Raw genomic sequence first — 20,496 nt, forward strand, 5'->3', positions numbered from 1 at the left:
AGTTTCTGTAAGCTATTTTTTTTTTTTTTTGAGAGAGAGAGAGAGAGAGAATTTTTAATATTTATTTTTTTAGTTCTCGGCGGACACAACATCTTTGTTGGTATGTGGTGCTGAGGATCCAACCCGGGCCGCACGCATGCCAGGCGAGCGCGGTACCGCTTGAGCCACATCCCCAGCCCCTCTGTAAGCTATTTTTAAGTGATAACCTGGAAGTGATACCATAGGAATAAAAAGCTGTATCCAGAGCTAGTCAGAAAAAGTATTAGGTTAACAAAAGCTAAAGAATTGGTTAAATCCAGCCCTCGTAAATCTCTACCATACCTAATTATGTGAAACAGAACTGCGCAATCAATCGTGGAAATTTACCAAGTCTTTTTTTTTTTTTTTTTTTTTTAAACCACTAAACTGACTGCCTTCCTCAATTCCCAGGATACGTCCCACCCCAAACCAGTTCACGGGTGCCTCATTTTTTTCCAGCCAGTTCACAAACGGCCTTCGAAGGAAAGTTTCCCGCCGTTCACTTTGAGAAGTGTTAGGTCAAATATTCCCCCGTCCTCTCCCCCCATTTTCTACACTCAACGAAGGCCCAAGCTTACTCCGCTTTACCCGCAAGGCGAGCAGCGGGACGTGAAGGGCAGGAATTAGAACCACGGTCCTGAGGACCGAGTACAAAGGCGACAGACCAAGGCGCTCAGCAACTGCAGAAAACCAGCAGGGCGCAAGAGCCCGAGGGGAGATAGAAACCGAGAGCTTAGAGCGCGGGCCCGCAGCTCCAGGCGGGAGGAGCAGCGCGGCCGTTGCGAGGAGGAGCGAAGGCTGGGGGCGGATGGTGGGTTCGCCCCCCTCGACTCCGGATTGGTCGCGCCCAGAGAGTCGAGTGACGTCAGCCGGGGAGAACGCCTGATTTGTGTGATGGGCGCGGGCAGGCGGAGGAAGCTCAGTGCGCAGGCGCAGCTTGTCGACTCTCTCGCCCCAGCGCTCTGGCCCAGCTCTCGCGGACAAGTCCCGACATCGCGCGCCCCCTCTCCGGGACCGCCCCCTCCTCCCTCTCGGCGTCGTCGAAGATAAACAATAGTTGGCCGGCGAGCGGCGAGTGTGTCTCCCGCCGCCGGATTCGGCAGGCTGCGTGGGACCGGCGGGATCCTGGCCAGCCGGCCATGGCGGGGCTGTACTCGCTGGGAGTGAGCGTCTTCTCTGACCAGGGCGGGAGGAAGTACATGGAGGACGTTACCCAGATCGTGGTGGAGCCCGAGCCGACGGCTGAAGAAAAGCCGTCGCCGCGGCGGGCGCTCTCGCAGCCGTCGCCTGCGCGGCGGTCCCTGGCCGCTCTTCCAGGCAGCGAAGTGTCGGGGAAAGGCCCAGCGGCGGCAGCCCGAGACGCTCGCGACCCTCCCCCGGACGCCGGGGCCTCACCAGCGCCCGGCCGCTGCTGCCGCCGCCGTTCCTCTGTTGCCTTTTTCGCTGTGTGCGACGGGCACGGCGGGCGGGAGGCGGCACAGTTTGCCCGCGAGCACTTATGGGGTTTCATCAAGAAGCAGAAGGGTTTCACCTCGTCGGAGCCGGCGAAGGTTTGCGCTGCCATCCGCAAAGGCTTCCTTGCCTGTCACCTCGCCATGTGGAAGAAACTGGGTAAGTTCCCTGGCTTGTTTGGCGCCCGTCTCTTTTTTTCAGGCACTTGAGGGCTTTTGTAGTATCTGCACCGCGTGGGCCCCCCCAGAGAAAGTGGTGGGAAGGAAGACTCTTCTTGGGCTTGTAGCGCTTTTAACGGAGGAGGTCAGGGCACACAAAAGTGGCCTTGCCAAGGATAGAATTGCTGTCTCCCTGAAACCGCTTCTCGCTTTATTTCCACCCCTGAGAGATGGGGGGGGGGGGGGGAAGTAGTCCTCTCCCTTTGCTAATTCGCTTTCGTGGTGGCCAAAGAAAGTGTTTGAAACCCAGCGCCAGGTTTTGATCAAAAGATAAATCGAAAAGACGTTCCTATGTGGGTCAGGCTAACAAAGCGGGAAATGGCAAAAATCGGACCATTTCCTTACAATCTGTCATAATTTTGCTCTTGATGAACTCTTATCCCTCTAGGTTGCCTCCTATCGGTGGTGTCATTTCTCTCTTGGAGTAAAATTAGTAAAAGCTAATTTATAAGGACTGAAATGTAATCATCCGGCAGTTTTAAAGTCTTTTTAGAAAACAATTTTTTTTTTAGTTGTTGATAGATCTTTGTTTATTTATATGCGGTGCTGAGAATCGAACCCAGGGCTTCACACATGCCCAGGCAAGTGCGCTACCGCTGAGTCCCAGCCCCAGTTTTAAAGTCTTGAAAGGAATTCTCTTGTGATCATAAGATGTTTTAGGAAAACATGAAAAGAAAAAAGAGTGGAACGTGTTGTTACCTTTTAAACTGGCCCCTGCTGGGGGTGCGTCGTTAACTTGTTAGGACTTTTTGTTTGGTAGGTGCCTTACCTAAGTGCTTTCAGATAGTTTTCAACAGTTCTTCATTAAAAGCACTTTTATACGATGTAATACCTGTCAAAGTAACAAAGCTAAGGAGTTACTGTATACCAAATGGAAATAGAGACCTTAATTTCTAAAAATTCGGTGTAGTAGTTTCATCTAAGTTTCAAATGTTTGTAAAGCAACCTGTATTTCTGTACACAGCATATATCATTGCATAGAATTATAGATGCTTATCTATTGCTGTGAATAAATGGCATGCAAGTTTGTTAGAGAAAAGAAATGATACTCTTCTGTCATTAAAAACAACCTTTATGGGGCTAGGGTTGTGGCTCAGTGGCAGAGCACTTGCCTACCATGTGTGAGACACTGGGTTCGACCTTTAGCACTGCATACAAAAATAAATAAAATAAAGGCATGATGTCCATCTACAACTACAAAAAATATTAAAATAAAGCTTTGTTTATGATAGCATAATAAAGTTGCTCTATATTCGGCAGAGAGAAAATAGTGTTACAGAATTGTAAAACAATATTTTTAGAAAGGTATTATTATAGAGTTGTAGACTAGATAGTTTCAAAGTCTGTTTTCCATTTGCTTGGCTTTTTGCCAAGAAGTATTTGATTGACTTAAAGATCAACCACTAGGCCTTTTGGAGGAGGTTCCCATCCAATCCCAGGGGCCCCCATTACGGATTTATTTATTTAATGGGCAATAGAGCAGAAAGCACTGGTACTATATTCTAGAAATATATAATCATTGACTGCAGGGGAACTAGAGATGGACAGAAAGGCAACAAAACAAAAGAGGGGGAGATTTGACACACAAAGAACTATTTAGAGTCCTGTTTATTTTCAGTACACTTTTAGCAATGTAAATTTACCATATTGTTTGAATTTTAAGAATTAAAAAATCTTTTGAGATTTAAACTTGGCTCCTTGAACTTTTTTTCTTGTTACTGAGGATTGAACTCAGAACTGACTGAGCTACATCTGCAGCCCTCCTCCCCGCCCTTTTATAAACAATTCTGTAGTTTGTGGAGACTTGAATCTTTTTTTAAAATTTTATTTTTTAATATTTATTTGTTTATTTTGTGGTGCTGGGGTTGAACCCAGTGCCCTGTGCACGCAGGGCAAGCACTCTATCAGCTGAACTATATATCCCCAGCCCCTGATCTCCAGCCCTTTTTAGTTTTTACTTGAAATGTAAAAAGGGCTGGGGGGAAGTGCTGGGGATTGAATGCAGGGCTTCTCCTCTGGTGAACACAAGCTCTACCCCTGAGCTATACCCCCATCGCCTTAGGCATTTTTTTTTAAGGAAGCAGGGGCCATACTATTAAATGTGTGAATTTTTTTTTTTAACATGTGCATACTTTTTTGAATCAAGCTTTCAATGATGAATGGTTTGGAGCCTTGTACTATCCTTGTACTATAGACACATGTTTTGTACCATGGCTAAACCATCCTTAAAACTTAAATAAAAAAAGAATATTCTGAGTGTATTCTTCACATAGGAAGTGCCGAAAATTGTTTAAGTTCACAATTTTTCAGCACATTTTCTTTTCTTTCTCTCTCTCTCTCTCTCTCTCTCTCTTTTGTAGTACTCTGTATTGAACCCAGTGCCACTGAGTTATGTTCCCAGCCTTTTCTTTTTTGTTTTGAGTTAGGGAACAGAATTTTGCTAAGTTGTGGAGGCTGGCCTTGAACTTGCAAATCTTCTGCTTCAGCCTGTGGAGTAGCTGGGATTATAGGCATGTGCCTTCACAACATCTTATTATACTTTTTCTTTTGGTACCAGGGATTGAAACAAGGAGTGCTTAACCACTGAGCCACATCCTCAGCCCTTTTTATTTTGAGACAGGGTTTCATTAAGTTGCTGAGGCTGGCCTTGTACTTGGAATTTTCCTGCTCTATCACTGAGCTAAATCCACAGCCCTTAAAATAATGTGTTTTTTTAGCCTTTTTTTAAAAAAAAATTTGTTTAGTCCCCTTTCTTGATGTTTTAAAGAGGATGGTGAACATAGTGCAACTTGTAGCTGTGTATGATAGTCTTATCAAGAGAGCCAAAAGAAAGTGAGGTGTAATCCCAGCTACTCAAGAGGCTGAGGTAGGAGGATCACATTTTTAAGGCCAGCCTCAACAACTTAAGTGAGGCCCTGAGCAATTTAGTGAGACCCTGTCTCAAAATAAAAAATGAAAAGGGGGAGGGATGTAAATCAGTAGTAAAGTACCCTTGGGTTCTATACCCAGTATTCCCCCTCCCCACCCCCAACACGTGCACACACGCACACACAAAAATGTTACCTGAGTGCATTGTATCTCATCCTTCCACACCCCATGAGATGCAACTGCTGCCTCAAATTCAGTGTTTATCATCATCATTTCTTCATAATGTTATTATGTCACTGCATATCTAAAGAATATATAGTACCTTTTGCATATTTTGTTATAACTTAAATGACACCTTACTATATGTATTCTTGTCTGTCTTCTTTTTTGGTTCAGTATAGTTTGTGATTCCTTCTTGTCGATACATATAGCTCAGTTTGTTTTCATCTATGGATAGTATACATACAAATATGGTGCTCATTTATTGTATTCCCCCCTCTTTTTTTGAAAAGAGGTCTTGCTTCCTTGCCTACACTGTTCTGGAGCTCCTGGACTCGTGAGATCCTCCTGCCTGAGCCTCCCGAGACTCAAGTGCTGAGACTACAAGTGCATGGTACCACGCCTAGTTCTTTGTATCCTCAATGAATATTTAGTTTTCCAACCATTTATAATGAAAAACATATCTGTAACCACTTTCATGATATAGCAGTGGAATTGAGTAGTTTTTATGGAGACCATATATTTTACAAAGCCCAAAACATTTCTCTGTCCCTTTAGAGAAAAGATTTGCTGACCCTGTTCAGAACAATTGTTGCATCATGGAGTGTGCACATCTTGAACTTACTAGCTATTGCCAAATTGCCTTTCAAAGTTTTTGCACCAGTTTACTCCTGAGAAGTATAGGAGAGTATAGTTCTTTCACCTTCTTGTGAATAATTGAAGTTGTCAGACTACATATTATTTCATTCTGCTGGATATGAAATTGTATCTCATTGTGGTCTTAATTTTCATTGTCCTGATCACTAATTGAGATTAAGCACCTTTTTAAGTAGGACTTTTTTTTTTTTTTGTACTGGGGATTGAACTCAGGGGCGCTTAACCACTGAGCCACATCCTCAGCCCTCTCTCTCTACCTACCTATCTACCTACCTACCTACCTACCTACCTACCTACCTACCTATCTATCTACCTATCTATCTATATTTTATTTAGAGACAGGGTCTTGCTGAGTTGCTCAGGGCCTTACTAAGTTTCTGAGCCTGCTTCCAACTTGCAGTCCTCCTGCCTAAACCATCTGAGCCTTTGGGATTGTAGGTGTATGCCACTGCACCTGTCTGTGTTTTCTTTTTATGAGACGCCTTTAAATCTTTCTGTTCATGTTAATATTGAATTGTTTTCTGTCTGATTTGAAGGAGTTCTTTATTTCAGAGGAAGTTCTTTATGTATTTCAGGTACTAATTCTTAGTTACAGAGGTTGCAAATAAGAATTTTAGTCAATTTTATGTTTATTAATCAATAAAAGATTTTACATTTAATATAGTTTTGTTATTCATTTCCTTCAAATTTCATGCTTCTTTTGAGTTCTATTGAAGAAAATTTTCTATGTTTTTTATTTTACAGAAAAAAATTTTGACACTGGGAATTGAAGCCTTAAGTATGCTAGGCAAACATTCTATCATTGAGCTACTTATCCAGCTCTTTATTTTTTCAGCTTATCAAGTTACTTTATATTTTGAAATGGGTTTTTCCTAAATTGCCCTGACTTGTCTTGAACTTGTGATCTTCCTGCCTCAGCCTCTTGAGTAACTGGGATCTCAGGCATGTTCTACCATGCCCAACTTTTTTCTGTACTTCAAAGTTACAAAGATATTTTTGTGTTCTCTTCTAAAAGATATGTAGTATTGCTTTTCACAATTAAGTCCTCTTATTTTATCTGGGAGTGCTGGCACATACCTGTAATCCCAGCAAGTATGGAGGCTCAGATAAAAGGATTACTGGAGAGCAGCCTTGGTAACTTAGGGAGAACCTGTCTCAAAATGAAATTAAAAAAAAAAGAGCTGGGTCTATAGTTCAGTGGTCGGATGCTTGCCTAGCATGTGTAAGGCCCTGGGTTCAAACCCTAGATCCACAAGAAAAAAAGTTAATCATTTTTGTTTTTTGTCATCTATTATGTGTGTGCTGTTCAATATAGTAGCCACTGGCTGCATGTGACTACTTAATATTTAAGAAAGAAAGCTTTATTGAGATATATCTTACATACAATACATGTTACATTTTAAAGCATACCATTTGGTAGGTTTATTTTATTTTTTAGTTGTAGATGGACAAATATATTTTATTTATTTAATTTTTAAATTTTTATGTGATGCCAGGGGATCAAATCCAGTGCCTCACACATGCTAGGTAAGCTTGCTAGGTAAGCACTCTACCACTGAGCCACAACCCCAGCCCCCCAATTTGGTAGTTTTGACACATGTAAGAGTGTGTGTGTGTAAGTGTGTGTGCGCACAAGTGCGCACATGTGCCTGCCATACCAACATGATAATATAATAAATATCTTTCACTACCAAAAGTTTTCTCTTGCCTGTTTATAATCACAGTTGACTCTCCATATCCACAGGTTCTGTATCCTCAGATTTAGCCAAGCATGGATCAGAAATATTTGGGGAAAAAAATGCATGTGCACTCAACATGTACAGATTTTTTTGTCATTATTCCCTAAACCATACAGTATAAATACTATTTACATGGTATTTACATTGTGCTAAGTGTTGTAGGTAGTCTAGAGAAAAGATATGGGAGGATGTGCATAGGTTATATGGTACTTTATATAAGTGTCTAGAGCATTTGTAGAGATTTTTGGGGGGTTCTGGAACCATTCCTCCTCAGATACTAAGGGATAACTGTACTCCCCATGTTCCACAGCGTACATTCATAGGTAACTACTGCTCTGTCTGTAGATTATTTTGCCTTTTTTTTTTTTTTTTGGTACTGGATATTGAACCCAGGGGCACTTAACCATACCACCAGCTCTTTTTTTTTTTTTTTTTTTTTGTATTTTATTTAGAGACAGCTCACTGAGTTGCTTAGGTCCTTGCTAAGTTGTTGAGGCCGGCTTTGAACTTGGGATCCTTCTGCTTCAGCTTATCAAGTTACTGGGAGCTTTCTAGAATTGTAATATATGGAATCTTACAGGATTTTTTTTTTATCCTCCTTCTTGGACTTAGCATAATTATTTTGAGATCACTTTATTGTAGAAATCATTATTTCATTCCTTTTTATTGCTGCATACTACACTTTATCTGTTCACCTTGTGATGAACATTTGGGTTGTCTGCAGTTTTGCCTATTAAATGAAGCTGATATAAAGCTTTTTTTTTTTTTTTTTCATCAGTAGAATGACTACTAATAAGAAAGAATGGTAAAACTAGAAAATCACATTTGGTAACCATTATTTGTTATTTGTTCAGCCAAAAAAATGTTATATAATGTTAAAACTAGTAGATAAAATTTGAGGGAAAGAATTATATTTCCTAGGGTACTGTCACAAATTCCTAAAGATGACATGAAAGAACAAGAATTCACTCTTTCATGGTTCTGGAGGCTAAAAGTTGAAAATCAAGGTGTCATCAGGGTTGGACAATTCTTGGGATTTCTTGGCTCCTAGATACATCACTTAATCTCAACTTCCATCTTTTTATTGCCTTTTTCTGTCTTTTGTTCTCTAAGGACACTTGTCTTTGGAATTAGTGCCTGCCTACTCTAATCCAGGATGAGCTTTTTAAAGATTCTTAACCTATTTACATCTGCAAAGGCCTTTTTTCCAAATAAGGTCATGTTCATAGGTTTTTGGTGGATATATCTTTTCACTTAGAGGTGAGAAATACCATTCAGCCTAATCAAAGGATATTTACAGTGTCTCAGTTTATCCCACCCCAGAATACTTTATTAAGAAAGAAAAAGATCAGAGCTGGGGTTGTGGCTCAGTGGTAAAGCACTGTGCCTAGCACATAAGAAGTGCTGAGTTTGATCCTCAGCACCACACAAAAATAAATAAACATAAAGAAAGATATTAAAAAAAAGATTATAGTGGAGAAACCTGGTAGACCTCATCTTAAGTAATTAAAAATAGCAATAGTTTTAATGAAACAAGTGGAAATTTTATACTGCCTCTAATAAGATTATAGTTAATAATAATACTTTTGTGATATTTCTAGTGCTTAATAACCTGAAAACAAATGTGAAGATATATAAAACAAACCCAAGTTGAAAGACATTCATGAGGGCTGGAGATGTGGCTCAAGCGGTAGCGCGCTCGCCTGGCATGCGTGCGGCCCGGGTTCGATCCTCAGCACCACATACCAACAAAGATGTTGTGTCCGCCGAGAACTAAAAAATAAAATATTAAAAGTTCTCTCTCTCTCTCTCTCTCTCTCTCTCTCTCTCTCTCTCTCCTCTCTCACTCTCTCTTTAAAAAAAAAAAAAAAAAAGACATTCATGAATTGGCTGGCCTAGTATTCCTTAAAAGCACCAAGGGAACATGGGGAATTATTCCGGATATACGAGACATAATAAGGAAAATAACAAGAGATTATGGGTTTTATCTTTTGTTACATATAAAACACATTATTAGGATAATTGATGAAATTTAAATGAGGTCTACTGACTAGATGGTGATGTGATATCAGTGTTAACTTCCTGATTTTGATGGTGGTTATGGTTTGAGAGTCCCCCAAATTCATATGTTGGAAATTTAATTCCTTAATTTGGCAGTGTTGGGGAGTGGGGCCTAGTAGAAGGTCATGGGGATGAAGCCCTCAGAAATTCATTAATGCTTTTCTCTAGAGAATGAGTTAGCTATGGCCGGAGTTTTGCCCCTATTCTCTTTCTTCCCTCTACCTGTACTTGTCCTTCCACTTTCTGCCATGAATTGAGGGAGTAAAATGCCCCACCTAGCTCACAGGATGTGACCACCTAATCTGAGACTTTGTAGCCTTCAGAAGTCAAAATAAATGTCTATTCTTTATAAATTACCTAGTCTTAGATATTCTGTTATAATAATAGAAAATTGTTTAAGACAATGGTTGATTATGGAGGAGAATCCCCTTGTTTGTTAGGAATTAGGGATATGTTGTTGGTGGTTTACTCAATATTGGTTCAGGAAAAGAAAGTTCTTTGAAATATTGGGAAAAAAAAATAAAACAAGAAAGTTGAAGAACTAGGTATCATGAAGATCAGAATCCCGGGTACCTCCACGAATATGTATGGTATATCCATAACAGATAAAAAAGGCTATATTTATTTGTTTTAGTAAAGAAAACCAGAAATAGCAGTTTCTTTTGTAATCACCCCTTATTTATAATAATTCAGTTATTTTCCAAAAAAAGTCCCAGAGTTTTTAATGGTCATACTATAGAATGGAATATACAGGATCACCACCACTGCTGTTTTACTATTGGCACCAGTCTTTGTGATTTAAAGGAATTCGAGAATGTCTTTAGTTTACTATTTTGGAGGACAGTATCATTGTTAGGGTGTTCTGAAGTCTTGCAGTTGGCCTGTTCTAGTAATAGGCTTCCTAACTTGTCAATTAAGAGTTATGAGGGAGTCAGACATGGTGGTGCATATCTGTAATCAGTGGCTTGGGAGGCTGAGGCAGGAGGACAAGTTTAAAGCTAGCCTTAGCAATTTAATGAGGCCCTAAGTAATTTAGCAAGACCTAGTCTCAAAATAAAAAACAATAAAAAGAGTTGGGGATGTGACTGAATGGTTAAGTGCCCCTGGGTTTATTAGTTCTTGGTTACCCAACACCCCCCCCCCCCCCACACACACACAAAAAGAGCTATAAGGGAACCAGGTGTGAAAGATGGGTGGTATGTGCCTATAATCCCAGGTACTCCAGGAGCCTGAGGCAGGAGAATTGTAAATTTTTTTTTTCTTTTTCTTTTTTTTTTAATTGGTTGTTCAAAACATTACAAAGCTCTTGACATATCATATTTCATACATTTGATTCAAGTGGGTTATAAACTCCCATTTTTACCCCGTATACAGATTGCAGAATCACATCGGTTACACATCCACGTTTTTACATATTGCCATACTAGTGACTGTTGTATTCTGCTCTCTTTCCTATCCTGTACTATCCCCCCTCCCCTCCCCTCCCATCTTCTCTCTCTACCCCACCTATTGTAATTCATTTGAGGCCAGCCTGGGCAATTTAGCAAGACCTTGCCTTAAAAATAAAATTTAAAAAGGGCTGTGGATATAGCTCAGTGATAGACTGCCCCTGAATTCAGTCTCTAGTAACACACACACAAAAAGTAAAAATAAAAAAAGATACTGTAATTAGTTTAGTAGGATGAATTAAGAACTACATTTGAGATAAATGGTAATCAAGGTTACATTTGAAACCAATTTCATTACTTTAGGTCATTACAAAATATCTCTGTACATGTTACATATGCTTTTGAACAAAATTTTGATTTAAATATTAATTTTGTGTTATTAAACGTTTTATTTTTTTGCTATTTTCCCCAATTTTGTTTCAGGTGATTTTTGTAAATGGCTGAATTACTTATATGCTGTAGGTAAAAATGCTTGAGAACCCCTCTTTTCTGGATATCTCCTTATTAATTTCCATTGTGATAATAGGTTTTTTCCTTATTTTTAGATTCTTAGCTGCAGAGAGCAACCTACTACAGCTGTTTAAAGTTTCATCAGGAAATAATAAGGGGATAACATATATTCCATGCTTATATAATTATATCAAAATTTTTACTGTCAGGTATAACTAAAAATAACCGAGAAAAGAAGAGAAATAGGTAAGACACAAAATAATTGAAAGCACTGTAGATATTTACCGCATCCTCTAAGCTGAGCTTTTAGGAATGACTTCTGTAACCAGACTGAAGAACTGAAAGGGCTAAAGAGCCGTATCTGCTCTGATCTATGCTAGCAAAATTGATATTTTCTCCCTGTTTCTTTTTATCTTAAAAAAGTTATAAACTGGTCATGGTGGTATGCCCAGCTAATAATTTCAGTTACTTAGGGAAACTGAGGCAGGAGGATCCCTTGAGCCCAGAAGTTAGGGACCTCATCTAAAAAAAAAGTTATGAAATATATATGTGTGTGTGTGTGTGTGTGTGTGTGTGTGTGTGTGTGGTGAGAGAGAGAGAGAGAGAGAGAGAGAGATAAAACCTAAGTATAACTTTCCATCCAGTTAGGAAAGAAAACATTGTTTGTACTTAAGACACAGCTATATGTCCTTTTTTCTCCCCCAAGGTGTGATCACCATTCCCATTTTGTGATGACAGTTGTGTAGTGATTTGCTTTTTATTTCTTAATAGTTTGAGCAACTTCTCTCTAAACATAGAAGCTAGTTTTTGAAGAAAATTATACTGTATGTATTCTTGTACTTCATACCCCTTCCCCCCTTTTGGCAATATTATTTAGTCCGGGCCTTGCACATGCTAGGAAAGCCCTGTGCCACTGAGCTGCATCCCCATTGCCTCCTCCACTCTTTAAACTTTTAAGATAAGGTTGAAATTACCCAGGTTGGCTTGGAACTTGCTTCAGTATCCTAAGTATCTGAGATTACAGGTATTCATCAGCATGCCTGGCTTAATCTTGTGCTGCTTATGAGATTCTTATACTATGTGTACATATGGTAGTCCAGTCTCTATGTTGAAGTACATTGGGATGAGTTGGCCCATTTTTAGCCTTCGTGAACAGTGCTGTTTTGAACATTTCATATAAGTTCTTTGAATATGTACCTTAACATATCATCTACCATATGGTATACAACTAGGGGTAGTCAAAGCTATATATAAATCTTCACATTTTATAGGTGATGTCTAAATGTTTCTGAAATGTTATCATTCTATACTCCTGTCAGTAGCTGATAATTCGTGTTTATATATATATTTGTGGTGCTGGGGATTGAACCCAGGGTCTTGTACATGCTAGGCAAGCACTCTACCAACTGAGCTATATCCCCAGCCCTATATATATATTTTTTGGTACTGGGGATTAAAGTCAGGGGCACTTTACCACCCCCAGACCTTTTATTTTTTGTCATTTTTAATTTTGAGACAGGGCCTTGCTAAGTTATTGAGGCTGACCTTGAAATTGTGATTTGTTTCTCCTCAGCCGCCTCTGAGTTGCTGGGATAGCAGGTGTACACACTGCACTGGAATTGTCATTCCTTATTCTTTACCATAATTGCTATTGTCAGATTTTATTTTTCTTTCTTTCTTTTTTTTGGGGGGGGACGGATATTGGGGATTGAACTAAGGGAAATTGTGTTCCATTTACAAGATTTTTTTTTTTTTTACAAAAAGAAACAACTATTTTGCATGTGTTTTGGTTGTTTTAATTTCTTTGCTAATGCCTATTTGGGCCTTTTGTCCATTTTTCCACTTAGATAGTCTTAGTGATTTGATTTGTAGGGACATTTTATATTCTCTTCCATTCTTTTCTTTCCATGTCTTTTCATGGTATCTTCTGAAAAATAGATGTTTTTATTTTTATTTTTATTATTTATTTTTTAAAGGAAGAATACCTGTTTTTTTTTTTATTATTATTTTATTGTTGGTTGTTCAAAACATGAATACCTGTTTTTTTAAAGAGAGAGAGAGAGAGAGAGAGAGAGAGAGAGAGAGAGAGAGAATTTTTTAATATTTATTATTTTTTAGTTCTCGGCGGACACAACATCTTCGTTGGTATGTGGTGCTGAGGATCGAACCCGGGCCGCACGCATGCCAGGCGAGCGCGCTACCGCTTGAGCCACATCCCCAGCCCCCAAATAGATGTTTTTAGATGTAGTTTTATTTTTTTATGGTGTGTAATGTGATGGTTTGATGTATGTTTATATTGTGAAATAATTGCCAAAATCAAGTTAATTAATATATTTATCATCTCATTACCAGAAAAGTTGATGAGAACATATAAGAGCTATTCAGCAAATTTCAAGTACACTGGTATATAGTTGCTAGACTATGCATAAGATCTTGAGAATTTATTCATCTTAAACCTGGAAGTTTGTATCCTTTGACCATGTCTACTTCTCCCAGTCCCTAAGCCTTGACAACCATCCGTCTAGTCTCTGCTTCTATGAGTTTGATTTTTTTAGATTCTGTCTATAAGGGAGTTCATATAGAATTTGTTTTTCTGTTCTTGATTTATTTCATGTACCAAGTATCCTCCAGGTTTGTCTTTATCATTGGAAACGGCAGGCTTTGCTTCCTTCCTTTTTGGCTGAATGATATTCTATTGTTTGTAGAGGTTGAATAATATTTTTATTATTAAGAAGTATCTGAAGTATTGGGACCAGAAGTGTTTCGAATTTTTTCAGATTGTGGAATATTTACATACATATAATGAAATATCTTGGGAATGGGATCTGAGTCTAAACACAGAATTCATTTGTGTTTTATATGTACCTTATACACAAAGCCTGAAGCTGATTTTATACAATATTTATTTATATAATATTTATTTATTTAGAGTGCTAAGAACTGAACCCAGGACCTTGTGCATGCTAAGCAGGTCCTCTTCTGCTAAGATACACATTAGCTGAGTCTGCATTTTTGTATACATCCTATCAAATACATAGGTCAGGTATCACATTTTCTATGTGTGGTAGCCTGTTGGTGCTCAAAAAGCATTTTGGATTTCATAGTTTTGGGTTGGGGATTTATAGCTGGTATATGTTATATTTCCTTTATTCCATATCTTAACCATTGTGCATAATACTGCATAGAACATGGAAGTAAAGATCTTTTTTAAGGTCCTGATTTTATTTTCCTTGGGTATATGCCCAGAAATGGAGGGTTTTTTTTTTTTTTAAACTTTTTTTTAGTTGTAGATGGACACAAAACCTTTAATTATTTATCTTTATGTGGTGCTGAGGATCGAACCCAGTGCCTCACCCATGCTTGGTGAGTGCTCTATCACTGAGCCACAATCCTAGCCTCCAGAAATGGGATTTTTAAGTCATGTGGTATTTCTATTTTTAATTTAATTTTTATTTTTAATTAATCTCTATACTTTTTTCCATAATGGTTGTACCAGTTTACCTTCTCAACCAACACTTGTTACTTATAGGAAGTATCAAAAAGGTGTAGAGTGATAACTCATTGTGGTTTTGATTTGAATTTCCCTTTTTAATAATGTTGAGCATCAATTTATTTATTTATTGGCTATCTGTATGCTTTGGAAGAATGTCTATACATTTACCCTTCTTCCTACCCCCAACTACTGGGCATTGAAATCAGGGCTTTGCACATGCTAGGCAAGTGCTACACCACTGAGCTATATCCTTGGCCTTATTTTATTTTATGTATCTACTTATTTTTTATTTTAAAAAATCATTTTTATTTTATGACAGGATCTTGCTAAGGTGCCCAGGCTTGCCTTGAACTTGTTCCTACTGCCTTAGCTTCCTGAGTAGCTGGGATTACAGGCATGTGCCATATCACTAGACTCCTTTTTTGTTGTTTTATTTTGTTTTTTTGTTACTAGGGATTGAACCAGTGCACTTAACCACATTCCCAGCCTTTTCTTTCTTTTTTGTTTTTATTATTAGAGATAGGGTCTTACTGAGTTCCTTAGGGCCTCCCTAAATTGCTGTGGTTGGCTTTGAACTCATGATCTTCCAGCCTCAGCCTCCTGAGCCTCTGGGATTACAGGATCCCAGCTCCTTTCCCCATTTTTAAATTGGCTTTTTTCTTTGTTTGTTTTTGTTTCCTCAATTGGGTTGTATAAGTTTCTATATATTTTGAATATTAATTCTTTATCAGATACATGCTTTGCAAATATTCTCTTGTAGGTTGCTTGAATATTGGGTATCTCCCAAAGCTCATGTGTGAGACAGTGCAAGAACATTCAGAGATGAAATGTTTGCATTATGAGAGCCTTAACCCAATAGAGAATTAATCCCCTCTTGGGGATTAACTGGATGGTACTGAGGGCAGGGTAGGGTGACTGGAGGAGATGGGCACTGGGTGCATGCCTCTGGCGGTATATATTTTGTATCTGGCGAGAGTTTTTTTCTGCTTTCTGATCATCATGTGAACTGCTTCCCTCTGCCACACTCATCTGCCATAATGTTTTGTCTTACCTCATGCCCTGGGAGCTGGCTGTCTGTGGACTGAGATCTCTAAAACTCTGAGCCCCCAAATAAACTTTTCCTTCTCTAAAATTATTCTTTTCAGGTCTTTTAATGACAGCAATGAAAAAGCTGACCAAAACGGTTGCCCTGGGCTGGGGTTGTAGTTCAGTGGTAGAGCGCTTACCTAAGGTGTAAGGCACTGGGTTTGAGTCTCAGCACCACATATAAATAAATAAAATAAAGGTCCATTGAAATTTTAAAAATATATTAAAAAGATGGTTGCCTTTTCATTTTGTTGATTTCTCCCAACCCTTGGTGCTGGATCCTTGCGCATGTTAAGCGATGCTCTGCTGTTGAGCTACACTGTACCTTGACTGTTTTCAGTGCTGTGTGGAAACTTTTTAGTTTGTAGTCCTGCTTTTTTTTTTTTTTTCCACTTTTGATATGATGGCTAAAAATAAAGTCATTGCCAAGACCAGTGTCAAGGAACTTTTATCCCTGCTTTCTTGTAGGAGTTTCATGTCTCACCATTTGATTTTATAATACATTTTCAGTTAGTTTTTGTGTATTATGTAAGACAATTTCATTATTTTACATGTGGATATTAAGTTTTTCAAATGCTGTTTATTAAAGAGACTATCCTTTCCTCTTTTGGAATTCTTGTCAAAGATTAGTTGACAGTATATGCATGTTTATGTCTGGACTTTCTGGTCTCCATTGGTTTAAACCAGTACTATATGATTTTTTTTTTAAGAGAGAGAGAATTTTAATATTAATTTTTTAGTTTTTCGGCGGACACAACATTTGTTTTGTATGCTTGAGCCACATCCCCAGCCCCCAGTACCATATGATTTTGATTACTAATACTGTAATATAGTTCAAATTTGGAAGTGGGATGCCCCTAGTTTTATTCATTCTTAAGATTGTTGGCGGGCTGGGGATGTGGCTCAAGCGGTAGCGCGCTCGCCTGGCATGCGTGCGGCCCGGGTTCGATCCTCAGCACCACATACAAAGATGTTGTGTCCGCCGAAAACTAAAAAATAAATATTAAAATTCTCTCTCTCTCTCTCTCTCTCCCCCCCCCTTTAAAAAAAAAGATTGTTGGCTATTTAGGGCCTTTTATGGTTCCATATGAATTTTAAGATTTTTTTTCTATTTTTATGGAAAATGCTAGTGGAATTTTGATAGGTATTGCATTGAATCTGTAGAACACTTTGGGTACTAATGCTCTTGCAATTCTTGAACATGGAGTTATCTTTCCATTTATTTGAATCTTCAGTTTGTTTCATTAATTTCATATTTTTGTGTGTGTATTGCTGGGGATGTAACCCAGCTCCTCCAGTGTGTTAGGCAAGTGCTATACCACTGATCTCTATACACCCAGTCCTAGAAATGCAACTATTTTTGTATGTTGATTTTGTATCCTGCAATTTTATAGAATGTGTAAGGTCTTTTTGTGGAGTCTTTAGATTTTTCTATATATAAGATCATGCCATCTGCAGACAGTTTTCCTTTTTCTTTGGTATCAGGAATTGAACCCAGTGGCACTTCGCTACTGAGCCATATCCCCATCCCTTTTTGTTTTGAGACAGGGCTTCAATAAGTTGCTAAGGCTGGCCTTGAAATTGCAATCTCTCTGCTTTAGCCTCCCATGTCACTGGGGTTACAGGTGTGCACCAAATATACTCAAAGATAAAATAACGTGTGTATGTATATAAATGAATTTTTAGCTTGTTCAATATTAGCTGTTCTGATTTCCCTGAACAATTGAGAATGTCACTATTTCATATACTCCACATAGTTCCCTTCTGTGAGTGACAGGGCATTTTGTAGGGTAATTTCAGTCTGGGGATGGAATGAAGAGATGCAAGTTGCTTTGTGGTTCAGAAGGTTTATTTTCAGAGTATATAACATTGGGGAGGGGAAAAAATGAAGTCAGATATGGTGGTGTATATCTGTAATCCCAGCTACTAGGAGACTGGGAGATTTCAAGTTTGAGGTTAGAATGGGCAATTTAGTAAGCTTTGTCTCAAAATAAAATAAAATAAAAATGACTAGGTGTGTAGCTCAATGGTAGAATATTTGCCTAGTATGCATAGGTCCTGGTTTCAATCCCTAGTACCACCAGAGGGGGCTGGGAGGAGAGGGAGAGAGAAAAGTAAATTAGTTGTATGATTAGAAGAATCTTCTTAGTGACTATGAAAGTTGTCTGTGTATTCTGCCCAATTTTTTTTTTAAGGCCCTTTCTCTTCTTCTAGTTCTTTTTGAGAACCTGTTAGACTAAGAGATTTACCACTTTTCTTAAAAGAGAGATATTATTAAAAAAAAAAGAAAAGATAGAAGTTATAGTTAATGGCACTTCAGGGACTAAAATGGTTTTTTTTTGCTTTGCAGAAAGTTTTGGTCCTGATCTAGCTCCTGCAGTTATAGTATTAATCCACCAACCTCCTTATTACCCATTCTTCTTCTTTTTTTTTTTTTTTAAAGAGAGAGTGAGAGAGAGAGAGAATTTTTAAATATCTATTTATTTATTTATTTAGTTTTCAGCGGACACATCTTTGTTTGTTTGTGGTGCTGAGGATTGAACCCTGGCCGCACGCATGCCAGGCGAGCGCGCTACCGTTTGAGCCACATCCCCAGCCCCTTATTACCCATTCTTATTCTAAGCCTTTAAACAACTTTACTGGGACTCATTGACAGGGGAAAAAAAATTTGTTTCCTTGTTTACTGGCTCTTCTTGCTTATATTTGATTACAAGATTGCATTCTGATTTATCACTTAGAATAAGATAAGTTTGTATTTGTTATCACTTGTATTTGCTTATGATCTTTCCCTATGTTTTATGACTACTATGGATTTTTTCTTACAGTCTGCCCTTAGTAGGATTCTGGTGTGGAGAACATGTGTTTAGACTCAGTCTGCCATCATGAACTACAAGTTGTCATTTAGTATTAGAGAATATTTCAGAGTTGAGAATGTCAGATGGTATAAGTTTGGTTTCCCCGAGCAATTGAGAATGTTACTATTTCATATACTCCATGTAGTTCCCTTCTGTGAGTGGGGTGTAGCTTAGTGGGAACCTTTCAAGATTAATAAACAGATGCAAAGTGGCTGGCTTGATGGTATCAAAACTGTTAACAGAGCTGGGGTTAGCTTAGTTGTAAAGCACTTGCCTAGCATGTACAAAGCCCTGGGTTAGTCTCTAATACTACAAAAAACAAAACTTAATATATTCTTTTCTCTAAATGTAGTTAGGATTAAAAATTAAATGGAAATAGTCTATCCTCTAATGTATTTTCTTCTAGGATTGATTTGACTGTTTTATTGTAGTTACATTGTTTATAAATTTTTATCAATGTATCAATTAATAAATTAATTAATTAATAATACATATGAATCCTTGAGTAGCTTTCAAAATAATTTTTTTACATTTTTTCCTATGCTAATTCCAATGTTAACATGCTAATTCATGGTATGTTGCTATTTGTATTCTTTTTTTTTTTTTTTTTTTAAAGAGAGAGTGAGAGAGGGGGGAGAGAGAGAGAGAGAGAGAGAGAGAGAGAGAGAGAATTTTTAATATTTATTTTTTAGTTCTCGGTGGACACAACATCTTTGTTGGTATGTGGTGCTGAGGATCGAACCCGGGCCGCACGCATGCCAGGCAAGCGCGCTACCGCTTGAGCCACATCCCCAGCCCAGCTATTTGTATTCTGACAATGTATTCATGTTTATACCTGGAAAAATAATTAATTTTTTTTTCTTATTACAGCAGAATGGCCGAAGACTATGACAGGTCTTCCTAGCACATCTGGGACAACTGCCAGTGTGGTCATCATACGGGGCATGAAGATGTATGTAGCTCACGTGGGTGATTCTGGGGTGGTCCTTGGAATTCAAGATGACCCGAAGGATGATTTTATCAGAGCTGTGGAGGTGACACAGGATCATAAACCAGAACTTCCCAAGGAAAGAGAACGAATTGAAGGACTTGGTGGCAGGTAATTATTCTGCTGTTTTGTCTATTTTCTCTTGGTTTTGTTTATCTGTTTCTCCCTTTTAATTAAATCAGTTCCTTAGAATTTTAGGTTATTTTGTAGATTGCCTAATGCAAAAATTCCATGTGAACTCATTTATCTTATTACTTTGTTTTGTTAATTGTTTGTTTGTTTTGGTACCAGGGATTGAACTCAGGGGCACTCAACCATTGAATCACATCCTCAGCTCTTTTTGTATTTTATTTAGAGACAGGGTCTCACTGAATTGCTTAGGGCCTTGCTAAATTGCTGAGGCTGACTTTGGACTTGTGATCCTCCTGCCTCAGCCTCCCGAGCTGCGGGGATTATAGCTCCACCATGCCCAGCTATCTATTATTTTGAATTGACTTTTTTATTTGTAATAGTGGCTCCAAAAGGGAAATATTTCAGTGTACTGTAAGTAATAATACATGCAAGGATTTATTGAAAATTTTTCACTTAAATCCTGATCAACATGACCCTCAGAATCTGGACAAAGAAGAACAATTAATATATTACATGTGATGTGATATGAGTTTTAAACATTGTTTCCAAATTTGTCTTTTGGTGATGTTCCTGGGATATTTCTTTTCTTTTAATTTTTTAGTTGTAGTTGGACACAATACCTTTATTTTATTAATTTGGTTTTATATGGCGGTAAGGATGGAACCCAGGGCCTTGCATGTGCCAGGCAAACTCTCTACCCCTGAGCTACAACCCTAGCTCAAGAGTCTCTTATCTTCTGTATTCAGTCTGTTATGATATGTTATTTTGTTTGCAATACCTGAAGTGAATCTGGTTTTACATAGATATAGCTT

The 20,496-nt window shown here is 38.4% G+C and overlaps 1 protein-coding gene across 1 annotated transcript in view; it reads left to right on the forward strand.

Annotated features, from left to right (window-relative positions):
• Positions 1-651: 651 nt before the first annotated feature.
• The window catches only part of PPM1D (protein phosphatase, Mg2+/Mn2+ dependent 1D), a 45,271-nt gene continuing 25,426 nt past the window's right edge, over positions 652-20,496 (forward strand). The window contains exons 1-2 of the mRNA XM_081270289.1: positions 652-1,629; positions 19,435-19,663. Coding sequence (XP_081126415.1) covers positions 1,158-1,629; positions 19,435-19,663 — 701 coding nt within the window. The 5' untranslated portion in view covers positions 652-1,157. The remainder of the gene's footprint in view (positions 1,630-19,434; positions 19,664-20,496) is intronic.

Source organism: Spermophilus citellus (genome assembly GCF_964194105.1).
Source record: "Spermophilus citellus genome assembly, chromosome: 17".
Lineage (NCBI taxonomy): Eukaryota > Metazoa > Chordata > Mammalia > Rodentia > Sciuridae > Spermophilus > Spermophilus citellus.